This window comes from Cynocephalus volans, chromosome 4, assembly GCF_027409185.1.
Source record: "Cynocephalus volans isolate mCynVol1 chromosome 4, mCynVol1.pri, whole genome shotgun sequence".
NCBI lineage: Eukaryota > Metazoa > Chordata > Mammalia > Dermoptera > Cynocephalidae > Cynocephalus > Cynocephalus volans.
In genome coordinates this window covers 168,384,949-168,405,168 of record NC_084463.1, presented here as the reverse complement: position 1 = coordinate 168,405,168, position 20,220 = coordinate 168,384,949, and the positions used below count along the sequence as shown (strand labels likewise).

General features: G+C 53.0%; 1 protein-coding gene across 2 annotated transcripts in view; it reads right to left on the bottom strand.

Moving 5' to 3' along the window:
- Nucleotides 1-125: 125 nt before the first annotated feature.
- Nucleotides 126-20,220, bottom strand: part of DEAF1 (DEAF1 transcription factor) — a 33,438-nt gene continuing 13,343 nt past the window's right edge. Inside the window, exons 8-12 of one of the 2 annotated variants that reach the window (XM_063093702.1) lie at nucleotides 20,003-20,131; nucleotides 19,370-19,498; nucleotides 16,476-16,723; nucleotides 5,381-5,470; nucleotides 126-697 (exon numbers count right to left, since the gene is read on the bottom strand). In XM_063093702.1, coding sequence (XP_062949772.1) covers nucleotides 593-697; nucleotides 5,381-5,470; nucleotides 16,476-16,723; nucleotides 19,370-19,498; nucleotides 20,003-20,131 — 701 coding nt within the window. In that variant the 3' untranslated portion in view covers nucleotides 126-592. The remainder of the gene's footprint in view (nucleotides 698-5,380; nucleotides 5,471-16,475; nucleotides 16,724-19,369; nucleotides 19,499-20,002; nucleotides 20,132-20,220) is intronic. The other variant, XM_063093703.1, reaches the window with a different exon arrangement.

Genomic DNA, 20,220 nt, shown 5'->3' with positions numbered 1-20,220 from the left:
GCTCTCACGCCTGGGGCAGCTGCAGCTCCTGGCATGGCAGAAAGCCCTCCTGCCTGCACCATGAGGATAAAACAGAATGCCCCGCGAAGACTTGTCTGAGAACCACTTGGGCGCTTTGGGATGTTGAAGCTGGAATTGCCATCCAGGTGCGGACAGAGAGACTATTTACAACTTTACTGACAGACACGACATGTATGTACAGGCGTCAGACATAACACGTATGTACATGTGTCACTGCACAGGGCGCACCTGTGGGCAAGACTGGATGCTCATGATCCAAGGGATAGAAAAGAGCACCGAGAGGGCGGGCGGCCCCGGCTGGCGTCTCTCTGGCCGGCATCTCCCTGGCCGCTGCAGGGCGGCCCGTCCTTACGAGGCCACTAGCCTTGCTCTGGGTTTCCAGGGGGGAGGAGTCCATGTCCAAGGGCACAGTTCAGGAGTTTGTTAGTAATGTAGCCGGCAAGTCTCTCCACCTTCCCGCAATGCCACTTCTCCTCCATGTCCCCCCACAAAGTGTCCAAGGGGGTCTTCGACCTGCAACAGCCTCAGGGCAGTGCAGAGGCCTGGCTCCCACTGTGGCCGGCGCGGCCCCTCACACAGTGACTTTCTCTATCACGCTGTCAGCAACGTGCACTTCGTCCGCCTGGACGGTGACAGCTGCTGACTGGCCACACATGTGCTGGTGGTCTTTCCAATCCTGAAATGAAAGACACACCCGTGTTAGCAGGAGGGCTGGCAGGGATGCTGCCACCTCATTACACAGCAAGGAGCACCCACAGCAGGGCCTGGGTGGGATCCCCAAGGCAGTCCCTGGGGTCCTGCACCCCACGAGGCTGCAGCCCTGTGTGAGCTGCAAGTGGTGGGTGCTGCAAGAGTGTTCCCGCCTCCTGGTGGTTTCTGCTCCTAATCCAGCACACACTGCCTCCGGCCCCCCGACATTCAGGGTTAAGGGATTAAATCAAAAAGCAGAGGACAAACCAGCATGAGCATAAAAACAGACTCCAGAATATGTTTGTACTACCTGACGCAGTTGTTTTGCTGTTAGGAATTTTAAAAAAGTAATAATCACACATGCAGAAAAACATTTGCATACAATTTTGGTGTCCTCAGTGTTATTGTGACTGCAAAGATGAGAAAGCAAAACTGGATGCAGCCCGTGTCTGTGCGGGGGCTTGGTGGCTGTGGCGCAAGAGGGAGACTCCAGCCCTGTCCCCACCCTCCACACCCCAGTGTGAGGGCAGCTGCTGCCGCTGGCTTTACAGAGGAGAACACGGGGCCAACACCAGGGTGGGCCTGACTCCACGTGAGGCTGAGCCACCTCCTGGCACAAAACAGGGCTCTGGAGGAGGCTGAATGGGGTAGGAATACAGGATGACGTCACTGTTAGATGTAACCCTGTACACATGGGGTTTGGTAAAGATGATATAACACATATGTGCACACACACACAAAGGAACAGGAACAGATATGTCCAAACGGTAATGGCTTATTCCCTGGATGACAGAACTCCAGCTGATAATCGTCAAGCTGTCCTAGGTTTTCCTTCCTAAATCTTCTGTGACAAGCATGCCTTATTTTTCTAATAAAAATGAAAAATTGAAATCATAATTATATCAAAAGAATAAAATTTTAATCTGAAGACAGACTATAACTCTACAGTTCTGAAGTGCGCATCAGCAAACTGCCGATGGGGTGAGGGTCAAGTGCAGGTGCCGCCCTCCCGTCACCTCCACAGCCTCCACGCTGGGCTGTGCTCGGCCCATGGGTGACCAGTCGCAGCCTCTGCCCAGACTCTGGCAGGAGCTGCCCCCACTCAGCTGCTGCTCTGGACGCCTCTCCCCGGACACGAGTGCGCCCCTGCAGGGGGTTCTCACAGACGGAGGGAGAAGGCCAAGCCAGGACCAACTCAGCAAGAGAGAAGCTTCTGTCAAGTTCTTTGAGCAAAACGGCAAATGCCTGAGGTCGACTTTCACAGTCTTTCTTTGTTCGGGTGCCGGGCGGTCTGGGGGTCTGCACCCTCGACTTTGGTGTTACAAGGCGTGCTCTAAACAACTGAGCCAACTGGCCAGCCCAACTTTTACAATCTTAAATTCTGAGTTTTATAAAAATGCTTACATCATCATTAACTGAAAAACCAGAATTAAAAATTAGTCTTTTAGTTTTTGAAAAATGGAAGGAAACTAGCTAAATTCATAGAAAACTAACAGTGAAAACACCAGAAACAGCCATGACAAAACCCAGTATCACACATTTAAAAACAGTGACTAAGAACTCCAGGGGAGAAACGGTCCAAATCTGACTTAAAATGCCACAGGACTCATAGGTGAAAAGCATGACATCTGGGGCTTGCTTTAAAATAGCCTCAACCCAAAGTCACAAGAGAGTGAACCAGGGCGGGTGCTGAACACAGCCAGCCCTGGACGAGGGGCGGGGACTTTCTCAGACTATCTTAGTTCTGTGCACTTTCGAATTTTCCATAGCTAAAGGTTAGGAGAAAGACCTGGCGCCACGGTGGGAAAGTAGACGCGGCCCAGGCAGTCCTGGGAGCAGATGTCCATCAGCTGACGAATGGGTAAACACACCGGGTCCATCGCACAGAGGAACCTTGACAGCCATGAAGAGGAATGAAGCTCTGATACATGCCGCAATGTGGAGGGACCTTGAACATGTGGCAAGTGAAAGCCGCCAGCCACGAGAGACCATGTCCTGGAAGTTCATGATACGTGAAAAGTCCAGAAAAGGCAAATCTAGGAGACAGCAAGCAGATGCGTGGTGGCCAGAGGCTTGGGGTGGGGGATGGGAGTTACTGTAAAGGGGCACAGGAATTTTTTGGGGTGACGGAAAATTCTAAAACTGAATCGTGATGTCTGCACGACACTGTAAGTTTACCAAAAATCATACCTCAACAAAGATGTAAAGTGCACACACACCCTCCTCACATGGGCTTGGAAAGAAAACATGCTCTGTGCAAGTCAGAAGCAGAAACAGGTCAGAGCTGTGTGCGACCTGTGAGGTCAGTGGTGTCAACTGCCTTTCCCAGGGCTTTCAGTAGCACAGAGGATGGTTAGGGATGTCGGACGGGACCACAAGACGTAGGTCAGCACTTACCGTTCACCCTGCGCAGCCTGGGCTGTCTTTTTAGACCTGTCTAGTGCTCATTCTACTGCAATATGAGAAACACAGTTTTGAACCTGACTTTATGTCAATTTAAACAGAACTAGAGTGTTCGTCTTCATCCACACTGCACGTCAGCAGACAAACTTCACACGATCAACGTAAGAAACAGAGTCTTTGCCAACGAGATTATACCTGGCGGTTACCCTGCCTGAGCCCTAAGTGAGGTGCGAGCCCGTAGATCACGTTCAGAAGAGACGCTCCCGGGCTGAAAGGACTCTACCAAGACACAAGCCCACGGACCCTTCCTGTGAAGGTTCACGCTCCAGTGCCCGCCTCCAGATCGACAGCCAGCCCACGGCAGCTCGCCTCCCTGGGGAGTACACGCTTTCAGCTCTTCGTCCAGCAGCCCTCGGCACATGTCGCAGCGTCCCAAAGTGGAGAGAAACAACCCCGGATGCTCTTTTCTCAGGGCAAAAGCTTGTTAATGAAACTTCTGGGGAAAAACACATTTCTGCTTCTATTTCCTCAGTCTCGAGTACCCTGGGGAGGAGCTGGAGCTTCGGGGAACGTGGTCTTGCTTCTCCAGGATGCACTTGCGGGGACAGGACAGTGCCGGGGGCCCTGTAGCGTGAGGACATTTCTTTTCCTCGTTGTCTTGTCTCCTCCCCGTGTCTCTGTGAGACCCTCTCTGAGGCGTGTGCAGACCCTGGTGGGGCATGCACCCACACCCCACATAGACTGGGCCTTCATGACCGCCCACCCCATCTCCTTCAGACACGTGGACTTCTCGTAAGGACTTCTGTTAAGAATGGAGCAGTGCTTCAGAATGCCACCAAGGCACAAGCCCCCTGCCCGGGGGAGGTCTATCCCCAGCTACAGCTGAGCCCTGTAGAGGAAGCCAGGGCCTGTTCATGGCCAGACTTGCCTTCTTATTCATCCTCCCAAGACAGTGTGGAGAGCTTCAAATATGCACACAGTAGAGACAATAACATGGCGGGACATGAGTCCCACTGTCAGCACTGCCACAGCAGACCGACCACACTCCTGGCCACCAAGGAACAGACTGTCCCTGAGAAGTCGCCCTTCAGGTTTCCTGTCTAGTGGTTAGAACTTGCATGGGGAGGAAGCTGAGGGAGGGGCCGAATCGATCCGCGGCCACGACTCAGCAGCCGTCCGCCGCTCTCAGACAGGCTGCCGAGGGATCCCTGCCTCCCGCCCTCTGTGACACCAGACCTCTCAAAGCAAAGAGCACGCTGGATGAAAAAAGGATAGGGTAAGTCGTTATCTTTTAAAACATGTGTCCTTTGGAAAAATACTATGTAAATAACAGGAGACACTGCTATGGGTGTCTGTGGATAAGTCACAAGACCAAGGTCTGAAATCCCTCCTGCAAGCCCCAGTCCACAGAAGTCGGTCCAGTGTCTGCCACATGAAGACTTCCCTCAGCACAGACACACAGGACTGACAGACACGGCCTCTGCTCTCAGGACATGCTGTTCTTACAGCTCTAAAAGTAACTGGTGGGGAAAGATGTCTAGCATCCTGCAGAAAGAGTCACCCGATCCAGGATGCTGAGGGACAGAAACAGCACGTCAAGAGCAATCCCTGGGGTGAGTGGCCCCCGCAGCCCAGGACGGGCACCTCACAGGGACACCGCCTCGGGATGCTCCCTAGGATACTGGGGACTGACAGCTTCACAGGAAGATTTGTCCTTGTTAACTAAAAGTAATAAGACAACTAAGTGTCCAAAGTACCCTGAGTGAGGGTAGAAAAAGTTGTGGAAACCTCAAGCAGCATCTGCTGGTCTAGAAGACACTCTCTTTCATTTCCTCAGAACCAGTGGCTGAAAAATGGAAACAGAAACTGAAAACAGTCCTCTCCCAAAGCTCTGTGATGAGGAGTCCTGGCTGGGACACACTGACTGTGGCAAGGTCAAAGGTCACCGTCCCCTCAGAACACCCAGCTGCTGCCCACGGGGCCTCACACAGGAGCATGACCTGGCCACGGCACACACACACACACACACACACACACACACACACGCACGTGTGACTTCTTCAGTGTCCTAAAGGAGCCGGCACGGAGCTTGCGACATGAGGAGGCCACCCCTGCCCCGACCCCCTGGAGGAGCAGGATGAATGGGGGAGCGAGGAACGTGGGGGAAGGAGGCCTCAGCTTCTGCACAGCCCAGGGGCGGAGCACACCCGGCAGCAGGGAGGGGATGGCAGAGGGCACCCGGGGACCCACAGCTGAGGGATGCTACCTTGCGCTGGCAGAACGTGGAGCAGTAGTTGACCTTGTGGCAGCCTGTGCACTCGCTCATGGCCTCCCGGCCGCAGTTGATGCAGGACTGCTGCAAGAGGGACACAAGACACTGGTCAGTGGCACAGAAGGTGCCAACTCCGAGAAACAGCCACCCTGAGACTCGAGGGGACAGAGAAATGCAGGTGCACATGGGATACAGCGGTCTCCCACTGGATACTAAAGCTTACTCCCCACATCCCCAGCACGGCCCAGAACATGTGTCCCCGTCACATCCAGAACCAGCTCCTCCCCCTGGTCTCAATGTGGTCTGTCCTACACTCCAGACTCCACAGAATTTCATCTCAGCTGAGTCAGTTCAGAAAACCAAACTTAGGAGTGACGTGATCCTCAGTACTCGGTAACGCTGGCCTTCCAGACCTGGGGCACGCAGGCCGGTCAGAGCAGGCTCAGCTGTGCCACCCGGAGCCACGGCGCAGTGATGGTCAGCGAGTCCGTAACTGCCCCTGCGGCCCCCCATCCTACACTCGTACCCACCTTTCTGAGCTAGTTTATGTGGTCTATTGAAGTGATACGACACACCAGTCATTTTGTGTACTTCTCCCTTAAACTGCGTTATTGGTTTTTCTTTTTAAACAACTGAGGTACTGCACATAGATAAACTTGTCAGTGATTAGTTTTTGTGGCATGAGTAATTAAGGTGTTTGACGATCGTGAGCTCCACTGTCCATAAACATCCCCGAGGTGGAGATGATCACCAGGTCCAGACAGGGCTGCAGCAGGCTGGGGGGCCTCAGAGCCCATGACCCCCGTGCCGCCAAGAACATCCCCTTCACGGACCACGGGGTATGGGGGGTTCTGCTAGCAGCACAGTGGGCAGAGTCTGCTGTGACCAGCACACAAAATGCGTCAAACACTCCTGTTTATAATACTATTTAATCCCAACTTCAACACTGTTTTTCTTGTATGTGCAAAACACAGCAAACTACCTCCAGGTCTCTGTTCTGAATTCCAACTCGCTTCCTTGCAGAATGCCGTCTTTACTACGACTAACATTAAAAAAAAAAAAGTACCACGCAGAGAATCTCCTCCAGGGACAGCAAAGACTTTGCAGCTCTCACCCTGTCCAGAGTAGACAAGGTCGTGCAGCAAGCGGCTCCTCGCATGGCCCTGCCTGGTGGGACTCAGCTCAGCCAGACCCCAGTCCAGCCCAGTTGGACCTTCTGGATGGCCCCAGCCCCAGCCCTGCAGACTAGAGGCCGCAGTGGGAACGGCAGCTGAACACGCCGAGCCCACTCGCCTCATGAGCCAAGTCACCATCCTGGGGAGCGGCCCCACCCCTGACAGTCCCTGCAGACCACACTCCCCAGAAAGGACCTCCACTATCCGCGCTCCCGGCCCAGTTCTGGAATGCAGCAAGCATTCGATCTGCGCCCCTGAAGTGCACGGACAGCTGGCCACGAGGAAGGCACGGCAAGACGCAGGACCTCGTGGCTCGGGCCCTCCTGCTGCAGCAAGCACGCCACCACTGGGCTGTCCTCAGTGAGCCCTTCTTTCCACATTTACATCCACATTTACTCCTGTATTCACATATATATTATTTTGTTCATTGAAACATAATTGATTATAAATATTTGTGGGGTACAGAGCTGACTATCAGTACTTGTGTACAATATGTGATGGCAAATCTCAGTGTACTCTTGGAAAAATTATTTTTTTAATTAAAGATAACCTTTTAGGAAGGCCAGAAGGGGCCTGTGGTACTGAATTAGAGTCAGACACATTAGCATAAACTTGTGTTTACTTAATGCCTAGATACAGACAGACAGAGGCAGCCATAGATCTGTCTGAACATAAGCATCCATAACCTGAGCCTAGAGGCCTCAACGCCCCAACCGTCATGAGCACACCCAGTGTGGATCTTGGTCTCTAAGACCATTCTCCAGTGCAGGACCCAGGGCTGACTCCAGGGCTGGGGCAGGGAACATACAGGCGAGCCTGGAGGGTCCTGTCATGCCAGGAAGTCAGGAAGCGCCCAGACGTACATGCGCAAGGCTGGGGGAAGGTCAGCAGGACCCGGGAGCCAGCTGGACAGAGTGACAGTCTGCACACAAAACAGCAGTGCTGGATCATGGCCCAGAGCACAGAACACAAATGAGCCGTCCTGATACGAACAAGCCATTGGATAAATAAATGGGGGGCAGGAGACAAATCTCCCATAAGATTTCCAAAACTTTACCTAGATCCTCCCCTGTCCAAGAGGACCCTCCGTCACCATGGATGCACTCAGAAACTAACTCTCTTGACCCAGGTGAGGAAGGTCCAGGTTACCTGTGATGTCATCTGGGTGTGAGGGACCCCACCAGGATGTGGTGAGGTAGGATACGGTCCTCCTCCCAAAAGCTGCCATCCTGTCTCACCACGAGAGAACATCATACCAGCCCAGGTTGGAGCATCTGACACACTACCCGGACAGTCCCCAGAACTGCAGGTCACGGGAAACAAGGAGAGGCTGAGCAACCGTCACTGGCAGAGGGCACTGGGGAGACACCACTCAGACGCCACACGGTGCCCTGGACAGGGTCCTGGAGCAGGAAGAGGACACCGACAACAAAACCACAATGAGGTCTGGGTTTGCAGGGAGGCCCGGTGGTGGCTCCTCAGGCGTGGCAATTGTGCCCTGGCGTGAGGGGCAGAGGAGAACCTCTGTACTGACTTTGCAACTTTCTGTAAACCCAACATTATCCCAAAATAGGTTTATTTTAAAAACCACCTTTCATCATCCCAGGAGAGTTTGTGTTTACTGCAGAAGGTTAGCCTAAAATGCCATGTCTATGCTGCAGGGAAGGCCTCTACAGGCCTGTTTGTGCTTTCCAGAAACCTACGGAAGATCACAGGACTAAAGCAAAGCAGTTTTTCACAGATGGGCCTCAGATGACACATGACAGACTGTCACGGCAGCACCTCAGTGGAGGGAACACATGCTGGCCCCATGGGGCGTGGGGTCAGCGCAGGAGCAGGGACGTGAGGCCCCACGCAGCTGGCTGCTGAGCAATTCGGAACACTGGCATGTTCAGTCTCTGGACAGCAGGTGGGCAAGGGCAGGAGGACCACCAGCCGACACCCTGTCTGGGATCCCAGCTTGCAAGCCGGCCACCCCCGCAGGCAGCAGAAACCAGAGGGGACTGTCCACGTGCACAGCACATAGCATAGTACACGTCACGACAGCCATGCAACAGCTGTATGCCTGGAACCACCTGGGAGAAGAGCCTGAGGCATCACACGCGCTGTTCTCATTGTTATTGTTTTAAAATTACACAAACTGTGTATTACATACAGGTAACAACAAAGCGGCTGCTCCAGAAAGAACCAGCCAAGAATAATAAGACCACAGAAGCACCTATAAAATGCCCCTTAATTCTTTCACTATCAAGGAGTAAATTTAATATCATGTTTGTTTTCCTGTCTACAAATAAACCAAAGTCTGACTTGAAAACGTAGGCACGCACGGGTGGGCACCAGGCTGTGGTGGGAGGCAGCTCAGCTGCCAAGAAAACCAACCGTCTTGAAAAGGAATCTGACCCTCTGGTCTCTGACTTCCATGCTTTGCAACAGCTGAGTGATGTCTTGGAGGACCACCCAGCACTCACCAGTCTGCAAGAACTGCCTGAAGCCCATCTGGCCTTCTGTCCTCTGGAGTGCGTGTGGTGGCCCTGCTTCTGTCTGGAATCCCTCTGAGGCTTCTGGTCACTGCACAACCTGCATCCTGGCCTCTACCCACCCCTGCGTGACCTGCCACAGGGCAGGGGCTGCTGCCCCACAGGACGACGGGAAGCAGAGGCCCCAAAGGAAAGCAGGGCACCATCTGCGTCCAAGAGAATCTCCTCCTGGAAGACAACTCCCAGGAACGTGAATGTGTTGAATGCATGCTGAGTCTGGTCAACGTTGGTATTTCGAAAGCATGCTTTCTTTCTTTGTGCGGTCTGGTGAAGTGGACAGAGAGTCACGAAACAAACACCACAGCCTGAGCTTTGGGTGAGGCTCAGGCCAAACCAGCTCCAGCATCTAACAGCTGTGAGGCCTCAGGCAAGGCCCCGAGACCTTGAGCCCCAGTTTTCCCATCTGTTAAGAGCATTTAGGGTGTCCATAAGTGTGTGTATGTGTGTGCCTGTATCTGTGCATGTGTGTCTGTGTGTGCCCATGTCTGCTCATGTATGTCGGTACCTGTGCATGTGTTTCTGCGTGCCTGTGTCTGTGCCTATGACCTGCGTGTGCCTGTCTGTGCATGTGTGTTTGCACATGTGCATGCACGCAAGGGTGTCTGTGTGCACGCAAGTGACACCCCCACTCACTGAGTTGCAGGGATGCATGAACGAGATAGAGACAAACAGTCCACAGGGTACTCAGAAACACCCCAAAGCCCAAACAGAAGTGTCTGGAGACGTCCAGTCAACATGGGCCTCCAGGGGCTGCTCTGACCACTCACGTCCTCCCGGTGGGTCTGGCGAGCTGCGGTGCTATGACAATGGCCCTCCACAGGCTGTCTGCAGCCCCTTAAATGCTGTCCGCGGAGGTGCCAGCACTGCAGCACAGGGGCAGGACTGATGTGACTCTGGCTGGTAAACCTGCTAAGCTGCACACAGCAAACAGGAAGGATTAGAGGGTCTCAGTGTCCATGTGGGTTTTCAATGGGCCAATAATGCACCGGGTCCCCAGGTCTATACTTGCTCTGCTGATAAGCCCCACTGTGCTTGCTGAAATAACCGGCTGTGATGCTGCTGCAGCAGAAACAACAGACGCTACTCCCCAGAGTGCCCCGGGGTGAGGCCAGTGTGGAGCTGCAGGGAGGGTCGTGTATCTTCCGGGCATTTTCCTCACAGCTGATTCAGGTGCTGCGAACACTGTGAGAGCCTCCCTCGAGAGGGGCTGCGCATCGTCACCGTCCATGTCCATGGATGATTCTGGCTGCCCGAGCCCCATGCTCCCGGCCCCACCCAGCTGCAGGCATGAGTGCTGAGGGTTAGTGTTCAGCCTCAGGGTTCAGAGCTGCGACAGTTCTGTTTAGGCAGCAGCACGTGCCTTGTCTAAATACGAGGGAAATGCAAATTAGACAGCATTGTTTTCTGAGGGTCAAGCCCTAGAGGAAGCAATTGAAATAAGAGGAAACCTCAAAGTATCAGTGGGTTTATCTGAAAGCTGAACCGAATGCATAAGTAGATCAAAGGATTAGTCTAACAGCACCTTTTTGCACTGGGGCCAGAGTTGTCGTTTCTATGAAACCACCGTAGAACAGATCACTGAGGCAGCACCAGAGAAGATTAAACCCACAAGCCCACTGGACTGAAGGCTGATAGGAGGGCCGGGTCTGGCTGGTCAAGGTAAGGAGGGACAAGGCACAGCCTTAAGAACTCTTGAGATTCCAGAGCCCACACCTGCCCCGATTGGCACTGCCTCCTCCCCATCCCAGGTCCTGCCCCATAGTCCTCCCTTCCCACCACACAAGCCCCAATGGCACGGCCTGCTAAAGGCCCCTTCGTAGAGTCCAGGGGCAGCGTTTCTGGGCCATCCTAGTGCCTGGGCAGGTGCTCCAAAGAGCTCCCTGGGGGAACCTGGGGACAGGCAGCTGCACAGACTACGCCACAGTTGGCTCAGAGTTCCCTGAGATGACACTAGCTCCCCTGCTAGAGGTCAGCCTGGCTTTGGGACCCAACTTTGATAAAGCACAGGGTGACTCTCCTGTCGTGGTCTGGCTGGGCCAGTCTGGCTCACAGAACATTAGGTTCACACTGCAGAAAAAGAAAGGGAAAGCCCTTATTATCAGAACCGCTGTGTTGGGGCCGGCCCTTGGCTCACTGGGTGAGCGTGGTGCTGACAACACCAAGCAAGGGTTACGATCCCCTTACCAGTCATCTTTAAAAAAAAGAAAAAAAAAATCCCTGTGCCTGAATTTCAAGGAAATGTCATGGGAACAAGGAGAGTCCCTCCCGGCACGCCACTTTGGGCACCTGCAGCTCTAGCGTGGGGCGCGTGGCATCCGTCTGCCCCCTGGGGTCCCTACGTCCCATCTAGACTCAGCACAGAGCCGCTGCCAGGCTTTCCAGGAGTGGGCAACATCGTGAGGTGTCTGAACTCCTACGTTCCTCTTCCTCCTGTGCACTTCTGTGCTATGCTACGCTCAACTCTTAGACAGGAAGTGAAGACCAGAGAAAGGCGGAAAGAGTGCAAGGAAATGCAGACAGGCCAGAGCATCAGGGGGCAGGCCCGCACAGAGTGGCCGGCCTCAGGCCAGGGGCTGCGGCAGCTGGCCCAAGACCCTCTGGCCACTTTGCTGGCTTCTGCTGGACACTGTACCCTTGACGGCCAAGGGCATTTGCTCTTCTGCCTTGTTTAATCTCTGCAGAACTAATTACATACACATGAATGCAAATTTTCCATGATTAGAATTGGCAAAAATTCCCTTAATAGTTAATAGTTTCAGCTGGACTAAATTTGATTTTTTAAAAATTCCAAACATGAGTAACAGGTCAAAGCTGGCGGTCTCGGGCCCTCTGTCCCTCTGCAGCGAGGTGTGTGCGACTCTCATGGGAGCTTGCAAGTGAGGCTCTGTCAACCTTCTCTCTTATTCCTCCACCCCCGATGTGAAAAGGGTCCCAACAGGATCATTCCATTCAAAGACAGTGAGCAGTGTTTGCTTTTCAAACTCTGACTTTCTCCCCACATTATACACAGACAGAAGTTGTACTTCAAATGACATCATAACGGCATAAAAACGTCTTGCTGTTCTCCAGTGGCAAGGGCTCAGGGAGTGGGAATTCATGTTAATTCTACCGACATTCAGACACTCATATTACACTGCATCTCTCAGCAGAGCGCCAGCAGGGCTTTGAACAGGTGAAAAGAGAGCACGCGCCCTCCATCACAAGCCACCCTCCCGCCGCACCCCTCGTCACGCCAACATCCCCCAGACTCCGCAAGGCTGCCTCATGGCTGTCAGCATGTTGGAGGGATATGTGTGCAGAGGCCCCTCCTTTTGGGACTTATGCGTCCATGCCCCAGGAGATCCCTGGAGGGCAGACTCTCCAAGGAGCCACCATTTCACAAGAACCCAGCAGCTATGCTCCTATCCGGGTGCCGTGGTCACCATGTTGCCACAACTGTCAGAGCGATCATCACCTTTGCTGGAAAGGCCAGAGGTGCACAGCACCAAGTGTGCCGCGACTGTGAACTGGGCATCCCCGAAGCGCAGGGCAGCCACAAGTGCCTTCCACACCTCTAACCATGTCCACCAGCCAAGCAGCACCGGAGGGTGGACACCACACCCAGTGCCCCGAGCCTGACTCGGGAGCAGCCACCACCTGGAGGCCCCACCTGTGGCCAGCAGGTTGCTGGTTCTGTTGTTCTAACACCAGATGGGCCAAGGCTGAAGTTCACACCATCAGCCTCCAGTGCTCAAGAGGAACCTGATGGTCTCCTCTAGACTGCAATGCTCATGAAACCCCATACAGTCTCAAGACGCACCAAGACCAGCCTGAGCAAACAGCAGGCTTTGATCTTTCTTCTCCTGCAGCTCCTCGGCAGTGATTCCTGCAACTGTCTGTCCGCTGGACTCTGCCTGCCACTCTATGCAAAGAGGACATGGCTCTGTCTGCTAGCATGGCTTCCCTAAGGTCAGAGCTCGGTTATTTAGGAAATCTCAAGGAAACAAATAGCAGAACATTTCTGCCACTGCCTTAGACAGAAAGAGCCTGAGTAAGTTCCAGATGTTCAACAGGTACACACAACACAATAACGCCTCAGCATTACTTAAATCCCTAATATTTTTGCCTTGTAAGAAATTAATTTATCTCTATTTCCAATTGTTTAGAACTAGATTTTTTTCATAAATTATAAAAGTTTGATTACGCCACAACAAAAAAAAAGAAAGAAAATGACACTAAGTGTGTCCGCACCGCACAAGTGGCATCTCCGCCATGTGGATGCTGCGTGAAGACGGAGGCCACTCACCAGGCTCCCTCCAGGTCACATACTCGGCTGTTGGGTGGTGGTGATTAGAACAACAGGTCTCATGTACGGCCTGGGAGAAAGGGAAGCCCGGCCACGGCACATGGCGTTCCAGACACTCTCAAAAGCACAGGATGATGAAATGCGACGGTGCTTTCAGAGGTGCGAGGAGTGAGCCTCTCTAGCTAAAAGGCTTAGCGTTCTTCCACCAAACAGGGGATTTTAAGGATAAAGGGATTTCATGCCACATTTCCTTCTTAGAAATACCTAAAATTACAAATAAAATCCAAAGCCCGGCCTTTCAGGGTGGGGACATCAGCCAGCCCAGCAGCACCAGGCATTCTGGCCGACCTGATGGACACAGCTGTCCACACCCTGTGCACTGGATCAGGAGGTGCCAGACTAAACAGGAGAAAGGGGCCAGGAGGGCTCTCCACCCAGGGCGAGGACATGACACCTCAGCAGGAGGCTCTGGTCGTTTTAGCTGGAGCTGCCCTGCGGGAGACCACCAAGCAGGCAAATCATGTCACTGCAGGAGGAGAGCAAGACGACGACATAAAAAGTGTGTAACAAACAGTGACGGGACATCCTCCACGTTGGGTGAAAACTAACTGACAGATGCAGGAAGCTAGGCTGAGCAAGCCTGTTTTTACTTCTGTTTTGACATTAGGACATCTGGGGCTGGGCTGGCCCTGGACGGACAGCCCCTCCTTTGGTCAGCCAGTTCCTCAAGAGAGAAAACTCCTCTCCTGCCAGCTCACCTTTCAGTGCAAACCAACCCATCCAGAGCTCACACACCCACCTACCTCCTTTACTCCCGGCCACTATGCACCTGTCATCACCCCAGACACAGACAGCAGACAACCAGTGACGGCCCCTGCACCCAGAGCCCGCCAAAGACACTCACACCGGCCAGACCTGAGCCTTCCCACAGAAGCCACAGTGGAGGCCTATGCCCACGTTAGCCCTCTCTCCCTCTGCCTCCCGACCAGCCTGGCGCTCCCCTGTGGCCCGTATGGCGGCCCTGCCCTCCATTTCTTGGGGCCTCTTCCTTTATGACAGTCATTTCCGTATCTGTTGTGTAACCACACCAGATTAAGCAAATCCTGGGTTTTCTATTTTTTGCCCTTAAGCTTTTGTTTTCCATAAATTTCAGCAGTGAGTATGTATCAGTATGGCTTGTACTTTTTTTAAAAGATTTTTTTGGATAGCTGGCCACTACGGGACCCAAGCCTGTGACATCATGGTGTTGTACGGACCTGCTCTAACCAACCGAGCTGACCGGCCAGCCCAAGAGCATTTTTAGATTATCTGTCTTCAGGCATAGAGAAACACTTTTCTTCCTTGACGACAAGTTAATCACATATTAAGATACCAGTTAGAAAGCTAAGAACCTGAAAAGCACTTCTTTCCTCTGGTCTATAAGAAGTAAGAATAAATGAAAGAGAAAGTTTCTTATATAGATTTGGTGGGAAAAAAATCATTTTGACATTTGTTTACAAACCAAAGCCCACATTTCCCGTAACTGAAAAAGCTGACGTTAGCAAACTCATCACTGCCTACTGCAGCCTCAAGCCCCTCCACAAAGGGCCCTCTGCCTGTGCCGAGCAGAACACCCCCACCCCTCATTTCTCATCCTCAGTCCCTTGCAATGCGCAGTTTCTCATGCTGGGTTTAAGCTATGAGAAGTGACATACGACCACAACCTACTCCCCAGCGATTTATCTTTGGCATATGAATGTTGGCCCCACTGGGCCCTGTATTCCCTACAGCAATCTAAAGACCACGTACAGGGCCGGCCCGTGGCTCACTCGGGAGAGTGCGGTGCTGATAACACCAAGGCCCCGGGTTCGGATCCCATATACGGATGGCCGGTTTGCTCACTGGCTGAGTGTGGTGCTGACAACACCAAATCAAGGGTTAAGATCCCCTTACCGGTCATCTTTTAAAAAAAAAAATAAAAAAAAAAATAAAAAAATAAAAAAAAAAAAAAAATAAAGACCACGTACAAAAAGAAGCCCAAGGGATGCAAGGGACTTTCACTTGTCCTGTGGTGAGAGGAAGCTGAAAGACAACGTTGCGGACGCAGAATCCAACTTCTCAAGAATGTGCTGGAAGCCGGGTGTGGAATACCCAGGACATTTCCCTCAGTGGCGCGATATGACAGCAGATGGAAAGAGCCCAAATACCAGGACAAGGTGGAGCCTTCACAAAGACACCCAAGTGACGCTTTCCAAATTTAACATACAAGACACATGTCACTATGTGAAAACAACCTGAAAATTTAAATAATATCTATAAAAGGTGAGTGTTCAAAAATAGTGGCTGGTGTATACGAATTTTTTTCCCTTTGAAATAAACCAATCTTATTTACAATAAATAAAAACACCTTCTGCAGTGAAAGTTTGTCATTTCACATTGCCTTGACACCTGTTTTGAATACAAGCTGGACTTTCCCACACCAGAAGCAGGGCTCAGCCACCTCGACACAGTCCCCAGTTCCTCACCTCCTCCCAGTTCCTCAATGTGGTCGATCCAAACACCTGACTTAGACAGCCGCCTCCTGGTGACCACCTCCCTTAGGGACAGCGAGGTGCAGCCCGCTGGACGGGTCCTGCTGACCCCACACCCCTCATGGATGGCACAGATAGGCTGCAACGACCACCTCTCAGCCCAGCGTGACCTCGTGGAGATCGTGCCTGCCTGCTCTAAACCCACCAGTAGAAACTCCTCTCGGGAAGCCTGCTTGGACAGCATCCTGGACCCACTAAGGCATTGGCCCCCATGCCCCCCCACGTGCTCCCTGACCTCCATGTGCAGCCTCTGGGAGTGCCGTGTGCCCCAGGACCTGGTAAAGTCTACTTCCACCTGTGTCTCTCCTGGCTGTCGGAGGAGTGCCGTCCATCTTAAAGATCAGGACACCACTCACCAGCTATCACTTCTCTATGAGAAAAGCTTCGTTTGTGAATGATTTCCCAGAAAGGAGGGCAGTGGCTTTACAAGTAATGCAGACATCCCACACCAGCCGCAGAGCCAGTGAGGGCATGGGAGGAGCACGCGGTAGCTTCCCGGTCCCTGTGCTCGTACCTACATACCTCTTTCCGCTCAGCGTCAGCCTGAAGTTTGGCCTGGGTCATGGCAGCTTCTCGGTAGGAGCTGGCCTGTTTGACTTGTTCAAACACTGTCTTCAGTTGCTGCGCCGTATTGAGCAGAGAATTGACCATCTCTTCCAGGTACAACCAGTTCCGCTGTTCTGACATGTCCAGCCCGTTGACCACCGTGGGGGACACAGCTTTGGTGGGTGTGGAGGGTGGGACGGCCAGGGCAGGCAGGGAGGTCAGCACTAGAATGTTTGGAAAGCAAAATAAAGCAGGAATTAACACATGTCCTAGCTTCAAAAAGGCCTCCATTGAAAACTCTCATCAAGTGTGAGAAAGCAGGGGATAAGGTGATAAACAGGCATAAGTTGCTGCCAGGCATCTTCCTAACACACCCCAGAAACGGAAAGACATTCTGTCCCATCCCAGCTCCACACTTTAAAAGTCCTAACACGGTCACCAAAAAGCACCTGCTGAGGCCTAACCACACCAGACACAAGGCTGAAAGCTGCGTGTTCACAAGTGAGACACACAGACCCCAGGCGAAACATCACCAGGTGCAGGGCGGCCACCAAACACTTATAGAATCAGCCACAAAGACACACCAGGAGGGACGTGGCCCCAGGTCAAATCTAAACAGGAAAGTAGACAGAGGATTCAGGCCTCCTGCCTTCACATCTGCCCATGCAGAAAGTCCTCCTGGATGTGCGGCCACACGCAGGGGGATCTGTTCATAGTAATGGCAGTCAGGTATCTCTCAGCTAGAGAAAAAAGTTACAGAAGTGGAAAGAGAGGGAACCAGAGCGAGCCCTGTGGTTTTGTACTAGAACTAGACTCTGCTGGGAGCTGGTGGCTTTCTACACATGCAGAGAGATCCAGATCACAGATGAACACGTGTGTGCACGTATGTGTGAGGACACACACTCCTTCCCTACCTCTACCCACTGGGAGGGCCTGGTGCACAGATGACTCAGTGTCACCTCTCGCCCTCAGGAAACAAGCCCTGATATGTAGCACTTGCCCATTTCTTGGTGTAAGTTCTTCCATTAAGGCCCTTTTCAAGCTCCCATTGGACATGGGCTGAGACAGACACGGTCAACGCAGAAGCTGGGAACAGATGGCCCCAGCCCACTGCGACCAGGGCCAGAAACGCCGTTGCCACTAAGATGGCCAGACTCCAGGAGGAACAGAAACCTGAGATAAGCTGCAAGTGTCTGGCTATGCTGAGAGCAGTGGGCGGTCAGAGCTACCACTGGCCACGTCTGGGGCAACTTGAGCAGGAGCAGTGACCACAGCCCTGAGTGACATAGGAAACGCTCAGTCCACACTCACAAGGCACGGCAAGCGTTGACGAGGAAGCACAGGTCTCCGCAGCCTCCCCTTATCTCCCACAGGCACCTACTGACCAGAGGCAAAGGGCGGTGTCACAGTGTAGAGCTTTGGCCAGCACCACCCCGGCCAGGGGTCAGGCCAAATTCAGCAGGGAGAGGACAGAAGAACTCATGTGTCACGAGGGCCATGAGCAGCCCCATCCCCACATCTGTGCCCAACTGACAGACATACCACCCGAGTTCATGGGCCAACACTGCAAATCCAAGGGGAGGGAGTTCCTTAAACAACGCTCCTGTGACCTCCAAAATCGTCAAGGGTGTGAAGGCTGAGCCTGAGGGAGACTAAAGAGACACAAAATGACTGGAGACTCCGAATGGCAGGATGAGTCCCTGTTCACTTCCTGATTTTGACGGTGTCCTTATGTTTGAGAAGAACGCACTAAAGCACCCCAGGCAGTGTCGGCAGCGCACTCTCAAACAGCTCGGGGAGAAGCTCCTCGTGCTATAGCTGCACTTTTTGTACACCCAAGGGCCTCCTGCCAGCTGAGTGCCTTGCAGAGCAGCGCACGAGCCCCTGAGGACAGCCCTGGCCAGGACAGGACAGCGCCCCCACCCCCCAGCAGAGATTCACTAAGGTCTTGGGAAAACACAGTGCGGGGCCTGGCTGAGATGTCACCCTGAGGCCCCAGGGACTGCAGATGAAGGTGGGGTTTAGAGAGGGAGGTAGAACCTGAGGTGGGCTTTGAGGATGGAAGAATTTAAACAGGCAAAAGGCAGAATGTGAAACAGCAAATGTGAATATGGCGGAGCCCTCAGAACCTGTGGACAAGTGTCATGCCGCACTGTCAGCACCAGCACAAGCGTGAGGATCGCAGATGTCCACCACAGGGCAAGGCTCAGTCAGCAACTTACTGATCGTGTGCGCCCTTTACGAAAGCCTGAGGACATGGAGATGTACCCAACGTGTAGTTAGGGCTGGACAGCCGGTTCGGTTAGTTACAGCTGGTGCTGATAACACCAGGGCCAAGGGCTTGGATCCCCGTACTGGCAACAACAAGCACAGCTAACTGAAAAGCCAGAGCCAAGATGCAGGGACAGAGCCACGTCCCTTTTGAGATTTAGGCTGCATGTGATGCACACATTGGGACTTTCATTCTTTCACCACTGAGTGCCCTGGGCCAACTCCAGCGAGACCAACACCCTGCTGTGGGGTAGGGTCCATCTGATGGGGAGACAGACTGTAAATGCGCTCTTCCCCAGGAGGGCCTGGCAGCACATGCCTCAGGCTTTGCAGGCCATTCAGTCCCCTTGGGAGTAGTCTGCTGTTGTAACAAAAGCAGCCACCCGCAACACACAGATCAATGGGCACGGCCCTGTTCCAATAAAACTTTATTTACAAACACGTGCAGTGGGCCATACTTTGTCAGTCCCTGATCTAGTGCGTAAGCAGGAAAACAAACAAACAAACCAAAATAAACCCTAATTTCACTTAAAAATTCTTTCATTAAAAGCAGTTCTATAGACAATAACCCATATGTGCATGCACTCTTTCAAACTTACCTATTTTGGGGTGTGATGTTGGCAGCGCAGCTTCTGGAAATGGTGCAATCTGGCAGCCGTCCTGGTAGCTGGGGTAGTGAGGCTCGGGGTGGCCGACCCTGCAGGGAGGCTGCACACCAGCCTCCTGCACTGTTGAGAGAAAAGTGATCAGACAGTCTTGGGATCCAGATTTGGCACCATAGATTTTAAATCTAACTTTCATTCAGTACAGCAGCTTCTCACCACATGTGGCTATTGAGGCCCTGAAATATGGTGAATCTGAATTGTTGACATGGTAGGAACTAGGATATTGTGGGCAAAATAGAATATACTACAAAAATTAATTCTGCCTGTTCCATTCACTTCCCTGACGTGCCCCTAGAACACAACTACACAGACGGCTCAGATTCTGCCGTAGCCTGAAGCAGGACTCAGCAAACCGGAAGCATTTCCAGCTTTGCCGGTCACATGGTCTGTCACAGATAATCACCTCCCACCCCCAAACCAGCCACACTTCCCTGACAGCACCCGCACTGCCCCCACCAATGCACGCCCCTATTCAAGGTCCCGCCCAAGGTGCCAGGCAGCCTGCAAAGCCCGTGCAGCAGTGACCAATGTAACAGTCAGCATCAGGCAGGGGCTGAGAAAACTCACCCGTGGCTCCCGCAAAGACGTCACCCTGGGCCGGGCTCTCCGATATGACAGCGGTGGCCTCCACAGTGGACGCACGGTCAAAGGTCAGTGCCCCAGAGGTAGTGATCTGTCCCGAGGGGGTCACGGTGACTGGAAAGGCAGAAGCGCACGTTAGGCAAAATGGCCAGGTGCACGCAGGCCCGGAGCTTGCCTGAGCTGGCTGCAGGCACCGCTCCCTG